Genomic DNA, 17,003 nt, shown 5'->3' with positions numbered 1-17,003 from the left:
TATGCCTGTAAATATCAAAACAAGCACATGAGCAGCAATGCAGGATGATTTGATTTCACATTTGTAACTGGCAAACTACTTAGTGGGAAAGTGCAGACTTCCTCTATTCCAGCATGCAGCAGAGTCTGGTTGGCCAAAATGAAATTTAAAGGGCTCACTTCTGAAATTCAGAAACATCTGTCATAAACATTTATGTTTATAGTTTTGCTTTATGGTTCAGCTTAGAGCCCAGTGATCCAGTAGTGTCCAAGAGTGTAATAAGCACTAACTTAATATTAATGTTAACTAAATATTAACTAAAGCATGGAAGAAGTGGGGTTACTGGTAACTGTATTTTGCAGTCTTGGCACTTATAAAAGTCAGACAGATTAACGAACACAGGTTTTGTTGCGCAAACATTTTATTTCCATTAGTACTGAGAAATAAAGTCCGAGACATACTGAGGCTTTAAAGGACATTTCTACTGTTCCAGAAACAAGTTTTCTCCTAATAGTGCTATTTATTGTTGTGAATGCACCTGCAGTTTACAGATAAGTTTCATCTCTGACAAAATACACATAGCCTGAATATGAATTGATGCGTGGGGAATGACAGAAATAATAAATAATGAATGAGGAGAGGAGGTGGTGATGAAACCTGCAGTAAGCAGGAAACAGAGGAGTGACGGGCACCTGCACAAACACACACACACACACGCACACGTCATATCTATATCATTTCAGTCTAGCTGAATGTAGTTACATGTACATACAGAATACCTTATGATGCAAAACATGATATACACTCTCCCCTTGCCACTTTATTGGTTATATCTGTGAAATCTATCCATGCCACTGCAACAGCTGTGCCTATTTTTTTCAGTGTTTTTTGACCTCAAAGTATTATGAAAGCATGGGACAAATATCACCCCACAGTATGTGTGTGAGAGCTTTGTAAAAGTGTAAAAGAATCAAAGGCTGAAGTCTTTTACTGGACTGGAATAAATCTCACAGTGTAAATAAAGTGGTCCACGGGTTTAGATTTCAAAATGTTAATAGGGCCCAAAACCGTACTCTAAATCACAATATTTACACATAAAACAGGAAAAGATGCTGCAGGAGGGAAACTAACTTTTCATTTACTCAGTACGCTACAAAAATAGACGATCAATAGAAGAAGAATACTCCATTGTATATTCAGTATATGACTAGAAAAACAAAGCTGTCATTGGTAGACAGCATGAGGAAAAATGTACAGCAAATAATCAAACAGTTTTAAGAAAATAAGTTGTTTAAGTCTTTTTTTTCTTCCTTTTTTTAGTGGATCAAAAGTTGTATCCAGTATTTTTATTGTGCACTTTCACTTCCTCTTGCTGTGTTTCATTTACCTTAAAAAAAATAAGCGTCACAGGTCAGAGTGACCAAAAAAATGCACATTAAAAAGAAGTTTCCAGTTTCCAGTAGCACTCCTCTTAGTTTTAGCATACATATATATATTTATAGATAAAAGTTGAAAATAACTTCTATGTATTCCACTTACATATGGAATGCTTAAAAGCGAAACTAGCTTCCAAAGACCTCCTGTCAGCTACCTCTTTAATCAGCATAACCTAACAAGTGGATTGTTATATTTATTATTCCCAGTACAGTACCAAATACACACTGTGTTCTGTTGATCTTATGTGCTGCACAATAATGTTTAACATTTAGTATTTACTGTCATATTCCCATATATCATTGTGATGTTGTTTATTCTATTACTCTTGTTCTCTTCTGCTTGCTTTCTTTTTTCTTTCTCAGCAGGTGATCCAGGTGATTGATATATGCATTTTTTTTCTCTGCCCGTTCTGTTGGTTTTTGTCTTTTGCCCTTCTCCCCCGTCCCTCTTCTCAGCTGTTTCTCTTTCCCTCTTTCTTTCTCCCCTTCTTTCCCCCAGTCAAGTCTGTCCCGTATTCAGTAAGTGAAAATAAAATAAACAATAAAAGGTGAATTAAATGTACCATTACGGCAAGGCTGGGATGGTCAGTTTGGTAAAGTAAATCCGTTGGGCATCTTTCTTTGCCTTTAGACAACAATTCTGATGGCAAAAGAGCCAAACAGGACAGGCAAAGAAAAAAAAAAAAAAAGTACCAAATATTATTATAGCCAATATTTTATTCATTTCATAATTGCAAACCCAGGAACTGGAAACATCTCATTCTGAGATGACCTCACACCCGCCTGTCGGCCAATGCGGATGTCTTAAAGTCCAGCATCACTGAAATAACGTCCTGCCTGCGGTCTGCAGACTGTGTAGTGTGTATTTATGCGGTCAGTGCTGTGCCAGTCCAGTAAATATTTACAAGTATTTTGGAAGCATTTAGAAACAATAACATATGGCAGATGATGGCGTGACTCAGAGCTAAATCCAGTTCATTTTGTGTGCGCTGTCACAAGGGTTTGATTATAAACGCCTTTTAAATAAGCGTCTTTTCTCTGTAAAATTAAAGTCAAATCAAATCACAATGAGATTAAAGTTCTGCATTTCAGGGAAACACGTGTATTCAGTCACTAGATGGAAAGCTTGGTACAGCTTTTTTATTTGTGTATTCAGTACAGCAAGTAGACCATTAGCTTAGCTTTGCCTAACGTAGCATAAAGACTAAAAATGAGATGAAACTCGAGACTTTAGCTTTAGTTCGTGCTTTGATCATTGACATGCGATGTAGCGAAATGGTATCAGTCTTTTTATCTGTCTTTTTCAGTAAGAAAGTGAATGAAGGCGTGTTGGCCTTTAAACTAGATTTAGCCCTGAGGTGCAAGGACCTTTAAACAATTAAAACAAAGAGGCAGTTTTCCATCTTCTTGAAAATATTACATTTCACTTCATATTCATCACCTAACACGTTTAGCTTTCCTGAACCAAGAAAATAAATCTGACCAAATCCGGGACTTGAAAATTTCTAACCGCTCACTGAATAATGTCAGCTTACGATAAATATGGAATACACAGACAGAGCACAACCTAAATACTTCTTTTCAAACATATGGCATGTTTATGTCTTAACGTGCGACCTGTGACAAAGAGGAATGGTAAAACTAAAATAAATAGACATGGCCCGAGCACCTGTAGATAAGAAACTGCCTGTTTCTTTGCCAATAAGTATTCAGTGTTTCATTGCCTGAGAATCTGTCCAGAGTTATGCTGAGTTGAGTAAAGGGCTTAAACAAAATTAGCCTCGTATAAACTGCTGCTTTTAATACTGAGAGGAATGATTTGAGGAGACTTCCCAATACTCCCTCTGTGTCCGATCTCAGAGTGCTTCAGACCCAGTACTGGTTCTTTTTCAAGGCCGGGTTTGTTGTCCGACAGTGCTGCAACAGCTCAGGGTCTGCGTCTTTGGAGTCCATCTTGGACATTGGGATGTTATTGGCTGGGTCAGTTTTGCGAAAGGTCTCTGTGGTGGCCACCTCGCCGTTTTTGGGCTTGGATGCTGCCGTCTGGACATTGTGCTTACCCGTCTTGTTTTTGCGAATCAGATAGTAGGCCAAGACAGCCGCCAGTAGCAAGAGAATGAGGATTACCATGATAGGGATGATAATAGGCCAGATGTTACTGCGCTTGGCAGCTTGTGGTCTTCCATATGAGCCAGATCCAGAAGCTGTAGTGGCATCTCCGTGGGGCCAGAGAGGGCTAACTGGAGTGACTTGAGGGATCCCAGGAAGATGATCAATGTCTTTGGAGGGAATCCTCAACAGAGTGACAGGGTAAATTCCAGAGGCATTGTAGGGACCGGTTTGGAAGGAAAGCACACATTCTGCAGGAGGGACCCCGTGAGCTTTGAGCAGGAAGCGAGCCTCATCCTGAGTGGCACCACTAGGTGATCCAGAAGAGCCATTTAAGATTTCCATAGCTACACGACCCTCATCCAGGTCCTTTTGGCTAAACGACTTCACTGAGTCACCTGCGTTTGGGCCTCCAGACTTTACAAACCGAGCACCTCTCGGTTGCTGGATGACAGTGAACGTTGGGGTAACTTTAGTCTTGTTGGCGAGGGAAGTTGCATCTAGAAGCTTTTTATCCAGTTGGACAAGCGCACCCTGGGGTAAGAGAGGATCCCTAGCAATGTTGGCCAGAGGTTGCACAGTGATGTTGAGGACAGAGGAAATGTTAGCAGCCCGGCTGCGGGCTGTAAATGAAACACTGTCTCGGGGTGAAGTGGACTTGACAAAGCGGACACTGACTCGGCCTTCCTTAATCAGTTTCTGGGTAAAAGCAGATGTAGGCTGCCGGTCTACCATGACAGCGGCGTACTTGGGAGCACTTGTGATTTTATAAAGGATGTCCTCCTCAATAGGGCCACCAGTGCTGACCTTCAACATCTCTTCAGTCACTAAGGTCTCATCGTTGCCCTGCTTCACCTTGATCTCAGGGGCTATGTCAAGAAGCAGGGTGTGGGCCAGTACGACGATGTGCAGCATGTATGCTTCGGTTTGGTGTTCTCCATCTGATACTACGAATTCCATGACGCTATCTACAAGGCTGTTGTCACTGTAGAAGCCCACCTCTCCACGATTGACCATCTCTTGTGTGAATTCAGAGATTGCCTCCATTGTGCCTGAGTCAACTAGTCGACCATTGCTAGGTGCTTTGGTCACCTTGAAGTGCACCTCATCTGGAGGACTGTCCTCATCATGAGTGTTAAGTTGTCTCTGGGTCAAGAGGGTCATGGAGCCTTGAAGAACCTCAAAGAGTGTTTCTGTAGTGACTAGTTCAGGGGGGTCTGAGCCCCTCCGTTTGATTGAGATGTTAAAGACTTCCTCCAGGACCACAGACTTAGCAGGTGAGGCCAAACTACGGCCCTCAGACTTAAGACGGGCTCTGAAAGCAAAGCTGTCAGACGAGTCTGCCAGATCATCATGGACATACTCCACCTTTCCTTGAATGACATCTTCTTGCATGAAGGACGGGGTATTACGGGGCAGGTCCTGACCATCCAGCATGATACGACCACGACCGGGGAAACGCTTAATTTCAAAAATGACATCCACTTCCCCTCGGTTTTCTTCTGGTAGGCTAGCCAGAAGGTTTGAAGCATCAAGAATTGAATCATCGATGGTTTTTCTGTGACCCTGCACAATATCCAGACCTAAGCAGAAAAAACACAAACGAAGAGAAATGTTAAATTTAATCCAGTTGTTTTTTCCCCCCCAAAGATACCTACTATCTATTTTTGTCTCTCCTGTTGATATTTAATTATGCAGGAGATTGAATCTGGAATACATTTGGAGAGACAGATGGAGCAGGGGGCTTGTTGTTTTGGCAGCAACAGAAGTACGGCTGACAGGTCCCTTTGTGACTTCAGACTCTTAATAGTAAATTACTGTAAAGAATAAGGAAGAGAATCTAAAATGAAGAACAAGCTGCAACTCACCAGCACACTCCCCAGAAATAGAACTTTTTTTCTTCCCTACTCAGTAACAAACGCGTGGTTGCTGGGTGAATTACAGTATTTTTCCAAAATGTCTGAGCACAGTTTTAATTTGAATTTTTTAACCAAAAACAAAACAACATATCCTAGAAATAGCATCTCTTTTTTGAAATGTATCACTAAACATTTATATGTAAAGTGTGAGAATGACAAACTGCATTCAAATCATCACTGATGCACATTATTTGAATCTTTGTGCTCTCTCCAAAGATATCAGCAATTACAGCATTGTGCTGTATTCACCAACATATTCAGTGACTCTTACAACACTTCGCAAAATGCCAGCTCCAGGATACAATAAAAAAGACAAAAACTATTTTAAAGTGCTGCAGGAACGCTCTGCACTCAAACACACAAAGTAACCCTTTTTACTTTTACAGCATACAACAATGTGTGGTAAGGATAAACTCAGCTAACTAACAGAAAAATACTTGAAATGTCTGTTTGAATAATGACTTCGCTGGAGTCTTCTAATGGTGCTTCACAGATGCAGACTCTCATCTCTGCTTCCTAACATCTGTGCACATGTATTCATAATATGTATGCTTTTGGTAAGTACCAGAGTGATCATTTAGGCAGGCTCTCATTTATCAGTGTGGCCTGTGAAAAAAAACATGCAATTTACTTAATTGAAAGTGTTGCATATGTCCCTCATTTCATCATTTACCTTTGTTCCTCCACAGCTGTGAGGAGATGTTGCTGTGAGCAGCATAATAAGACACGGTTATGGGCAGGATGTGATGGACGTCTGATGCTGACTGGGACAAGAGCTCGATGGTGTCCTTCACTGCCCAGAATGGTTTCTCGGGTAGCTGGTGCTCATAGTAGACCATTCCTGACTCCAGCTGTGCATCAGAGGAAGCGAAAACAGAAGGTGGTAAGTTGTTTCAAATAAAACTATTTCTTAATTTGGCGATCACTTCAAAGCAAGTTTTATTTTAGCAGATACTTTATTTATTTATTTCATTCCAACTAACTTTTGTAGAATCTGATAGAAATGTCGAGGATTCATTATCTGACATGTGGCTCACTGCAGTCAGTCACTTGTTTGCTTGACTAACTTTATAGGCAAAGACTGGTATTTTAGCTCGGTAAGATATTTTTATTCGGAGCAGTGGTTTGGCTCAGCTCAGCTGGATTGCCTGAAGTCACTGTTGCCTCTTCTCTCTCTCTCTCTCTCTCTCTCTCTCTCTCTCTCTCTCTCTCAAACAAACACAGAAAGGTGCACATATGAATTTCTGCATGCAGGAAAAAAGCAAACACACGCTGCCGAATAACTCAAATCATCAAATGCTTTCGGCTTGACGACGTGTTAGATTTTCTGTCACAGTCCAAAAGGAGCAGTTTTCGGGGAAAGAATTTGTTCTCATGCTCGTCCAAGCACGGTCAGATGTCAAGAATGGAAATGAACAGATAGTCTTGATCCGACTGTTGCCAACACAGCTGCACGTGCGGCGCTGCTAAACTATCGACGCCGTGTGCCTCATAGTCCTAAACCAAAGCCATTAAAAGCTAAAATTAGCATCAGTAAAGTTTCAATATTCTTTATTTTTTGTAATCTGAATATTTGGTTATATAATAATAATAATGCTAGACAAATAAACATAAACGTGGTTATGGAACAGCGGAGCTCTTTGGAATCAAGAACCCCACCCTGATGAAGGGTGTTGCCAAATTGGTTTTAGCCACAAAAAGCCACAGAGATTTTATTATACTCAGAAATCCTTACTTTCTGCCCTTTCCATCTCTGCCCATTGCATGTAGACTTAACAGTCATAAAGGTACAGGCAGAGCAAAGCTGCACACACCTACTCTTCAAACAATATTAAAAGGATTAAAAGGATATCAAAGAAACAAAAACTCCTAATACCAGTGAGACATCACTAGCAACGATGCCCCCTGGTGGGAAAGAAATGTTCATGCTTCACATGTTGTCAGTTTGAAAGAAAAATACATTCAGATTCAACAAACTGCAGTTACAGACATGAACGTGGAACAAACAAAAAAGGGAGTTTAGACAGCATTAGACAGTAAAGCTCATCATTCATGACTTTCAGGGCTAATAACTTTTGAGTTGCTTTCCTTATGAAAATACAGTTATTGCTATCATCATGAATATGCTTCCTATTTAAGTAGTAGATTACAATTAATTTTACAAAAAATACATATACATTTACAAATCATTCCTTATCTGGATCTGTGAAGATGCTGATAGGGAACGTAGGAAGGAAAGGAATGTGGATTGCAAAGTTATCTTCATATTCATTCATAAATATCTAAAAAGAGCATTATTAAATGCTACGTCCAGTTGAACAGAATCAACTTTTTGGGAGAGCGTTATTAAATTCTCCCCAAAACAGTCCAAATAAACCTTTGGAGACAAAGTTAAATTGGGAATCCTGAGGTGGAGAAGAGGGATAGTAGATTTACTGGACAAAGGATGTTGAACAGACAGGAGGAAAAGAAGGATACCATTCATGGATGGAGTAAAGGAGGACAGAGGGCTGGTGTGGCAGAAGAGGTGTTCTCAAATCTTGTTTGAACATTTGCTAAAACTGGACAGCATTGTTGCTTGGTTAACAGCAACCGACACCACTAATTTGTTCCTTGGAGCCAAAGTACAAACTGAAACATTTAGTGCCAGCAATCAGAGGGCTGTACAAGAGGCTGGTTTTCAGGAAGCAAAAACAACACCGAAAAATCAGCACTATTGATTGTCTGAGAACATTTAATACAGCAAGAAGACATTTTCTATCATGTCAAAAAGGTATGGGCGTATGCAGAGGAAATAAAACTGTACATAAAACTGCACAAGTTGATCCTGTGCTGCCAGCTTGTGCTGATAGGATTAGCTGTCTTACACGCATGGAAGCAGTTTTATGTCTTATATCTCCCATGTGCGCTTGATGGTCTGTGCAACAGATGAGTGACGTGCCTTTTACAGCTGTCACTTCTTAGACACGCTGACCTGCTATTAATAGTGATGTTAAATCTCAAAGTAAAGAGGATTTACTCTGCAAAAAAGAACAGAAATACATATTTTCACTGAACCCCAAAACTCTAAAAGTAATTATTAAAAGGAGATAACATTAAAGGATCTAACGTACATTTTAGTTTCAATTTCATTTCATGGTTTATTATGTCGATCTATATCTCCCTGCTAACATAAAATCATTTACAACTTCTGATAAACAGAAAGAAATGTCTCCTAAAGGAAACATATGCCAGAAATGCACATTTCGCAGCTCCCGCAGAAAAAGCAATCACCTGTGATTGTGAGAATTGACTAATTTCCTCGTACTGGTTCCTGTCATTGGCCAGGATGAGTCTTCCCAAACGAGGCGGGCGGAAAAGCAAGTAGCTTATCTCATTTCCATCCCCACTGGTTACAGCCCCCACATTGGCGCTTGTGATGGGCTGCCTTGTTCCTGTGAAAAGACAAACACACACACATAGACAAGCGGTCCTCTGATGAGTGCTGATGACTCTACTGAATGTGGCCTCTTTGCAGTCTAGTTCAGCTTGTAAAATTACAGCCCCAAACTTTAGAGGTTACTTTAACTCATGCACAGGGCAGATGAGCTTCCTGGGGGCCAGAATCGGTTCGACAAAGACTCCAATAAGGCCCACTGGACGAATGTGGAAAATGTGAAAGAGTATACATTTTGGACTCTTAACTGTATTGTCAGATGTTTTTAGAGCCAAGCGATTCATACTACACCAAAGTAATTAAGTAACAAAAAAACAATGCCATGACAGAAATGTTGCTGTTTTTTCAGTCTGCTATTGAACAATCGACAACTTTTTTTCTTACGATTCGAGCACAAATAACCTACTACAGCAGCATTTCTTTGTCATGTATAAAAAGTGTAAACTGTATTGTTGAAACTGCAATGTCTCATGGATTAAATGCACTGATGAACTTCTTTATACTGACAGAAAGGGGTGTTTCACTGGCTCGATCCACTTAAGATCAATCATATGTGGCCCATGATGTAAAATGAATTTAACACAGACAGGAAGGCAAAGGAAATGGAAATAGCATGGACCCAGCAAGCTGTTACTGGCTGAGGGATTCACACACACCCACACACTTCCTAAAGAGTGTAAGCCCAGAAGCATCCCAAACAGCAAAATATGAAAAAAGTAAGAAGATTACACCTCAGAAGTTCATAATTGAAAAATGTTGTTTTTTAGGAACATCCTGTGTATTACACGTTAAATAAGTTTTCCACACACTTTTATTCTGTGTGTTATAAGTCTGACTAACAACCAGTTCTTAAAATAAAGGTTGTCGACGTAACTATACTGTGTGCGTGACTGCGCATTCATCATCATGGTTATCTTTCTATCATTGTCATCTTCAGAAGGTTTTTTTTTTTTTTTTTTTTGGCATCTTACCTGGAAATACCATGAGGTTCGCCTGCGTTACCATGGTGATGGTGTGTGGCCTGGCTGTGACGACAAATTTGTAGAGAGGAGACGTGTGCTCGCCGTCTGTCACTGTGAAACTGAAGCTGCCAGAATCCTCACCTGGAGCAGAACAGATTGCACAGTTTTAACGGGTCACTTGTTAAGTTCGAGCTTTGAATCTGCTTTTGTTTGTTTCTGCCCCTTTTTTGTCTCTCTGAAACTTTATTGTCTTTACACTTGAAAAGGCAGAACATTGTTTAAAGCTTGCTACACCTTTATTGCCTTGTTAGAACGTAAAAAAAAAACACCACGTATTTGTCACAATAAGGTACAAATAAATATTACATGTACTACTTATTTAATTATTTTTTTTACAACCTAGCCACAGTATATCTCTGGGGTTTAATTGGCCTATTGATCAATACCAGTGACATTCTGATTACATTACAAGTTTATTGAGATTTCTGCTTGGAGAAACATAAAGACCTGTGTTTCAGCTCGTCGTGTTAGCAACACTCTGAGGTAGACGCAAATAAAGGTCACAGAGTAATCAGCGTGTCAGCGGAGATACAGCGTGATCGAGCACTTAACCTCTAATTCTAATGATCTCACCCTCGTGGACGAAGACGACCTCGCCTTTGTTTACGTGAGCCTGCGTAAAATTTAGGATCTCATCATCAGGCGCCTCTTTCAGTGCAACCCTCCCATTGATCGGCATTTCAACGTTGTAAACCAGTTCCTCTGCGGGAGTGTCAGCGTCCTCAGTGCTCAGCATGCTGGAGGTGATATCAGCTTCCTCACCAGCAAAAACCTGTGAAATACCAAAGACAACAGGAGAGAGAAACACAGTTAAAGACACTTTAGGGGTTGGGGAAAAACATCAATACAGTATCATGATATTTTGTGCAGTATTTTTATTTAATATATGAAAATACATACATAAATAACAAATAAAAATAAGAGATGGATAGATGGATAGATAGATAGATAGATAGATAGATAGATAGATAGATAGATAGACAGACAGACAGACAGACAGACAGACAGACAGATCGATTGATGGTAAGTACAAAAAGAAAACCCAGCCTATCCGTGAAACATAAAGCAGCCAGCTCCAAAGTAAGAATTTAAAAGGTTAATTATTTCTCCATGGCAGTCTGCACACGCCTGTTATCAGAAGATGGAACACAGCAGTGCAGACTGAATGACTCTCCCTAGGTGGAGGGCCCTTAATGGACTTCTAATGGTCGGATGGCTGAAAAGAGCATTAATTGAAAGAAATGGGCCAGATCTCTAGAAAGACATTCCTAAATAGCTGGAATCAGTTGGGAGAGTGTGCTTAGGGTGCCTTGCAGTGAGAAGTAAATATCGATCTAGAAAGCCACTCACCCTTCAATACCACACTCCCTCTTTTTACAGACCCGGGATAAAGACCAGAAAGCCTCTGGGCAGAGGAAAAGAGGACACTTCGGTGGTAGATGTTAATGTGGTAAGTGTCAGTCAGTGGGAGACAGAAAGCGACAGATCCTAACAAAGCACAGACTCAGTGACCAGAAACTGGTAATCGAACTGGGGAGGACACAATTATTGCCCTCTGAGGACAAAACAGAACATGTGATCACTGTTTAATACGTGAGGTCAAACCAGATATGCATTTCCTCCTAAAACGAAAATCATTCAGTAACGCAAGGATCACTTACTTTAACTGATTCAATGCTGTAATTGCAAATTTCAGTGCGCTAAACAGCGTCTCTTAATAAAAAAAATTATCCATAGTAGAAGGAGACTGGGCACATCTGACTGGACCTGGTTTTTCAAATCTGTCTGTCAGTGTCACATAAAGTCTCGGTATGAATTTCTGGGTGGAAGTGCAGATTAAGACACACTGACAAGAACACAGCCAAAGCCTGGAGAGCGTTTTGGTGAAAAAAAAAAAAAAAAAAAGACAAACTATCTCGATGGGATTCTTTTCTAATGAGGATACTACCAAAGGAGAAAAAAAAGAAATAGTTGCTCAGCTTCTGTGACCGATTTCTCTGTACAGATTAATGGTGGCTGTTTATCAGAAACCCTGTTGCTAATGGACGATGTCTAAAGAGAAAACTGATGCTACTCTTTCTGCTATTATCACAGCCATGGTACTAAAATCTTTTAGTAAAGTGTCTACACTGCTTTCACATCTTCTGTTTTTTCACGAGGATTCAAAAACACACCACCAAATATTGTAAGTAAGGCATGGCACACAAACAGTTTCAGGTCTTAAAGTGGGATTTAGTTTTACTCTAATAGCAGGTGAAACTCCTAAATTAATAGTTAAGTTTATGCTGTAGGCAATTCACACATTTAAAACCAATACTGCTTTATGGTAGGAAACACTCTTAATGAAATGTAAAGGATTATTTGCAACAAGATGAAGGGCCTGTGAGAGTGTAACTGGGTGCAGTAGTGCTTTTAGCATGCTCACACTGAATGTGGCAGACTACAGATGTTTAGCAGGTCTTCTGGTATAATACTGACTGTGCATGCTTACTAGGTTTGGTCTCAGGGTTTATGTGTTTCTCAATGGAGGGTCCTTTATGGGCTCATTTTAGTTTGGGTAACTGTTTGGATTTGATTCGTTACAGAGTTTGAAAATGTTGATTCCTTTTTTTGACTTAACATACTAATAGTGAGCTGGATTACTATGAATAGTCCTGAGTTTTCATTTATGTCTTTACTTCATCTACATGATTTTTGTAAACAGTTTCTGTTTTATGATGTTTTGGGTCATGATTTTATTGTTATTCTAACATGAAATAGATTTATTTGTACTGTTCAGGTTGGTGTCTCGGTTTCAAAGAGTTACTGATACAAGTTTACAATTTACTCTTGTGGTAAATTTTAGCATATAGGAAAGCTATATGCTAACAATGCCATACCGCTGTATTTAAAACTAGGTTCTTTACTGCTGTTGTTTGTATTGACAACATGTAAGCCTATGGGGAATAATATATAAGGATTCTTTTATTATGACTTTGTTACAGTAACAGGTCATAACCATTTAAATACAGAACAATTTCAGTAGCTGTACAATCTCCCAAAGTGTTTTTCTTTTCTTCTGGAAAACAAAATTAAATTAATATTCCCTTAATATTCGTTACAAAACATTCTAATGAATTCTGCTAAATAAAGAAATGAATTCCATATATGCACTACATAATTATGTCAAGTATATGGGTCTTGTCTCTTTGTCTAATATATGTATTTTGGCAACTTCCTGTTTTTATTTTGAAAGTTTTTTTTTTTTATCATGTTCTGGGTTAGTTTTGCTTCCTGTCCTCCCATTTGCTGGAATTTACATTAAAGGCTTCTGTTACTGATGTCAAGCTAGCTCATGTGTTCACTGGACAAATTAAAATAATATGACTGTCAATAGAATTTAAGCAGTCACAGGCAGAAAATCATCTTTAGTAAGATGTGTACAAAATAATTTGCCATTTGAATCTATTTTTCTCCATATTCTCCAGAAATGTGGCGCTGCTGCAAATATCAGGGAATAGATGTTGAGGGAAAACCTTAAGACTCATCAAGCAATCAACATCCCCAGGGCCGCATTGTCTTCCATTTCCCTATTATAGACGCTTTCAGAGAAAGTTTAATCTTCAGTTCTGAAGCTTTTGTCTTTTTAAGTGCTTTATGTCACTTCTGGTTTTTCACATACCTCCAGAGTTCTGCAATATAACAAATGTTTTATGAAGTCTATAATTTAGTTGCCTTTCAGTCCAGTGCTTATAACATCCCACTCAATTTGACACTCCATCAAAGCCCTTTCAAAGCCCAGACTGCATCAAGAGTTCAAAGCTGTGATCCATCATTATACACTTACTGCTTTTTCTGTTGCTAGATTTTGTCTTTGTTGCTCTCAAACGATAACGCTTAAAAAATGGTGATGAGCGCAAAGATAAGTAGGCTTTGAGTCAAAGATAAATCAAGAGTCCCATTCATAACAAAAGCCCTATGTCTATAGGTCTAATCTCAGTGTCGAGCGGCAGAAAAGACCAATATTTGTCGCTTGCATAATAAAAAACGCATTTAGAATATGCAGAAGTCTATTATTAACAAAGGAGACATAAGCAAGATATAAAAGAAGACTTATGTTTGCAACAGATAAAAAGGAAATAAGACGGGGGTCATTTCATGTGAAAGTTACCCATGTGTTGCGTATTTCTGCGCTGAAACATGTGCGTGTACAGTCAAACAGAATTAGCACCGACAAGTTCATGTGTAGTTCAAAAGACGTTTCGACACCTCAGTTAAAGAGAACCCAAATTTATTTGAATGGTAATGTTTTTGAAAGTCTAAGTTACACATAGTTATTGCTTCAAAGGCATCTATATGAGTATATGTCTACTCCTTGGAGAGCAGAGTTGGTTGTTTTGAAGCAAATATGTGGCAAAATTTGGAATAATGCCCAAACTGTCAGCTTGAATTTCATGAATTTTGAGCCAAAAAAAAATCTACTAAACATGTATCTCACACTGTGGCACCACTGGCACTGCTGGCTGAAGTCCCTGCAGAGACTAAGATTGTGACTGGACCTGGTGATTTTTTTTGGTCTTTTCACCATAGAGGCTGTGGACTAAGAAAAAGGAGGGACAATAAGCTTACATGTGTCAAGTTCCTTCATGAGCAAAAACATGTGTCGCTAGGTAGGTGCTAGGTAGAATCGACAGCTCTATCACATCAGCCTACAACAACAAACAGGAAAGCGTTTTATCCTCGCTGTTGCAGAAACCTGCAGAGATCTTGTGATATGGGGCTTTAGAGGAGCTCGTTCTCCTTGGGGCAGTTTTCTTCTCGCGGCCTGCAAAAAAGCACAGTCTGATAGTTTGTCCAGGGGCACACCGATGGTGGGGGAGTGCAGACTAACCCAAATGTTCCCAGCCAAATCTGGACTCTATCAGAGAGGTTTGCAAGTGGATTGCCTTAAGGCAGAACACCCACTTTTCCTCTTTGCACCATGGATGAGACGGCTGCTCAGTGCATGCCCACCCCTCTATTTTAGCCCTATTCTCGCAGAAGCCTTCGGTGTACAGTATGCAGACATGACTCAGCTGAAAATAGCACCACCCACCTGGACAATTTCTCAGCTTTGAGCAGCACTGCAGACAAATTTGGTGTCCCATCGTTCAAGCTGAGGGGACAAGCTACTGGCAATTATCTGTGGGAATAATCATGTTAATGCTGAAAACTGTTTGCTCGACAGCAGCCTAACACATCCTCAAGAAAAGCTCTCAAGTCATCTAAAGCCCAGGATTTATTCACCTTTACAAAGAGATTGCTGTTAAATGCCAGCTCTTATAGGAACTAGGTTTAACTAAGGTTTTCCAGAGGCTGACATGAGAAGCTTTCCTGTTGGTCTCCAGCAGGATTTAGTACACAAACAGTTTTTTCCCTGTTTCCCATTCAAATGTTTTCTGGTGTTGTCCAAGAGCCATCAGATACTAATTAAATGCTGAAATGTGTACTGTACCTTTTTCACAAAAAGGCATATGTTTGCTAATGGCAAACAGAATTTACACTGTTAGAAGGCTGAGCGATGCTATTACAGAGCAATTCCCGGTCCTTTACACTAGATGGCCACATTAGCCCATTCTCAACCACAGCCAATCTAGGACAGGCAATCTGAAAATGGTCTCGCAAACTGATAGTTTATATAACAATCAATGCATTTAGCACCTAGGAGGACGGGCCGCAAATTCAATCTGATTGGAGATAATGGCTGGCATTTCATTTTGAGGGAGTAATGAAGTAGCTGCCATAGGCAAATGACTTTGTTTGCCAGTGACTCAACATCATCCTCTAAACGTCTGAGACTCTGAGGGGCGCCAGATGTTTGCAGCTGCATCCAAAACTGCCTAGGCATCATGTTTAAGTACAAATCCACCAGTGTGTTCGTAATTCTATACTCGGGAGCTAAAGTTGACAGCGGGAATAATGCTATTTAATTTCGATTTCTCCTCCCCTCGTCCAGCCCATTCCTCTCAGAGATACAGGTTAACTACATGCCCTCGCTCCTACTTTGTGTCGTAATGAGAGATTAAACAAAAGTACTTAGCGAGGGTAATGAGGCTATCACTCAAAGTCAAAGTAATCTTGTAAAATGTGAGAGATGCAAAAGCAAAATAGATTGGCAGGCTGTGTTTCTGCACAGAAACACAGCAAAGTCAGGCGGAAGCAGACAAAGACAGACAGGGTTTAAATTCTAATCAAGACCAGCTGTATCCTGCAACACCAGGCCAAATGTGATCAGACTGAGCAGAACCCGATCACGGTCGTGTTAGTCATCATGTCTACAGAGGTCACTACACACACACAGAACACACACACACTTCCTGCTCTAAATCAATCCAAGTGCCACTGGGCCAGCCCCTTGCTCTGTGCGGGTTAGACATCCACATATTATTATGTTACATTCTGCAGCCGCAGCAGAGGAGTCGCAGGGATTGGATGCTGGCCTCACTCTGCCAGAAAGCCGCGGTCTCATCGACCATCTTGGTTTTCCAAAAATACGGGTTGCCAGGGAGACGAGGAGCCACAGGCAGAGCGGGGAGAGCTGAATGACACAGTTGGTTTCCAGTTCTGTGAGCTGATTACTGTCGACTTTTTCCGACTGCGTGACTACTCCTGCTGTAGAATCTACGTTATTCATCCCCCTAAACGTTTCTTTCATGACTGACGTAAATCAGTTTAAAAGCTTGCCACAAACTCATTATAAGCCTTCAGCAGAGTCATTCAAATATACACCTTTCTTCTTACAACATAAAGTTCTAAGAATTCAGTGCGGAGGTGTTTCGTTCTTTGACAGTCTGCCACTACCAACTTATGAAACATTATCCAAATCGCCGGGGAGAAGCAAATATGCACGTCCATCAAACTTCTGTGTCGTTATGCTGTAATTTCACTTGGAACCCAAGCACAACTTACCCCTCAGAAAAGTGACAGTACAGGATCAAAATGGAAAATCTAGACACATACTCAGAAATGTATACCTGAAATTCCGCCTGATGCTTTATAGTGGGCACAGTGGTGAATCACTGCCCTTCTATTGTAACGTGACTTTGCACAACTTACATTCTGAATTTTCACTTTATTAAAAAAG

At 40.2% G+C, this 17,003-nt stretch overlaps 1 protein-coding gene across 1 annotated transcript in view; it reads right to left on the bottom strand.

The window, feature by feature from the left end:
- Positions 1–392: 392 nt before the first annotated feature.
- Positions 393–17,003, bottom strand: part of cspg4 (chondroitin sulfate proteoglycan 4) — a 73,116-nt gene continuing 56,505 nt past the window's right edge. Inside the window, exons 7-11 of the mRNA XM_086299346.1 lie at positions 10,475–10,673; positions 9,851–9,982; positions 8,717–8,877; positions 6,117–6,294; positions 393–5,107 (exon numbers count right to left, since the gene is read on the bottom strand). Coding sequence (XP_086155472.1) covers positions 3,282–5,107; positions 6,117–6,294; positions 8,717–8,877; positions 9,851–9,982; positions 10,475–10,673 — 2,496 coding nt within the window. The 3' untranslated portion in view covers positions 393–3,281. The remainder of the gene's footprint in view (positions 5,108–6,116; positions 6,295–8,716; positions 8,878–9,850; positions 9,983–10,474; positions 10,674–17,003) is intronic.

The sequence above is a fragment of the Aulonocara sp. 'chitande type north' Nkhata Bay genome, linkage group LG7 (assembly GCF_057382095.1).
Source record: "Aulonocara sp. 'chitande type north' Nkhata Bay isolate Kocher_YH1m ecotype deep benthic linkage group LG7, A_spYH_male_GT1.1, whole genome shotgun sequence".
Lineage (NCBI taxonomy): Eukaryota > Metazoa > Chordata > Actinopteri > Cichliformes > Cichlidae > Aulonocara > Aulonocara sp. 'chitande type north' Nkhata Bay.
Note: the sequence above shows the minus strand (reverse complement) of the source record. Positions and strands in the feature narration are given on the sequence as shown.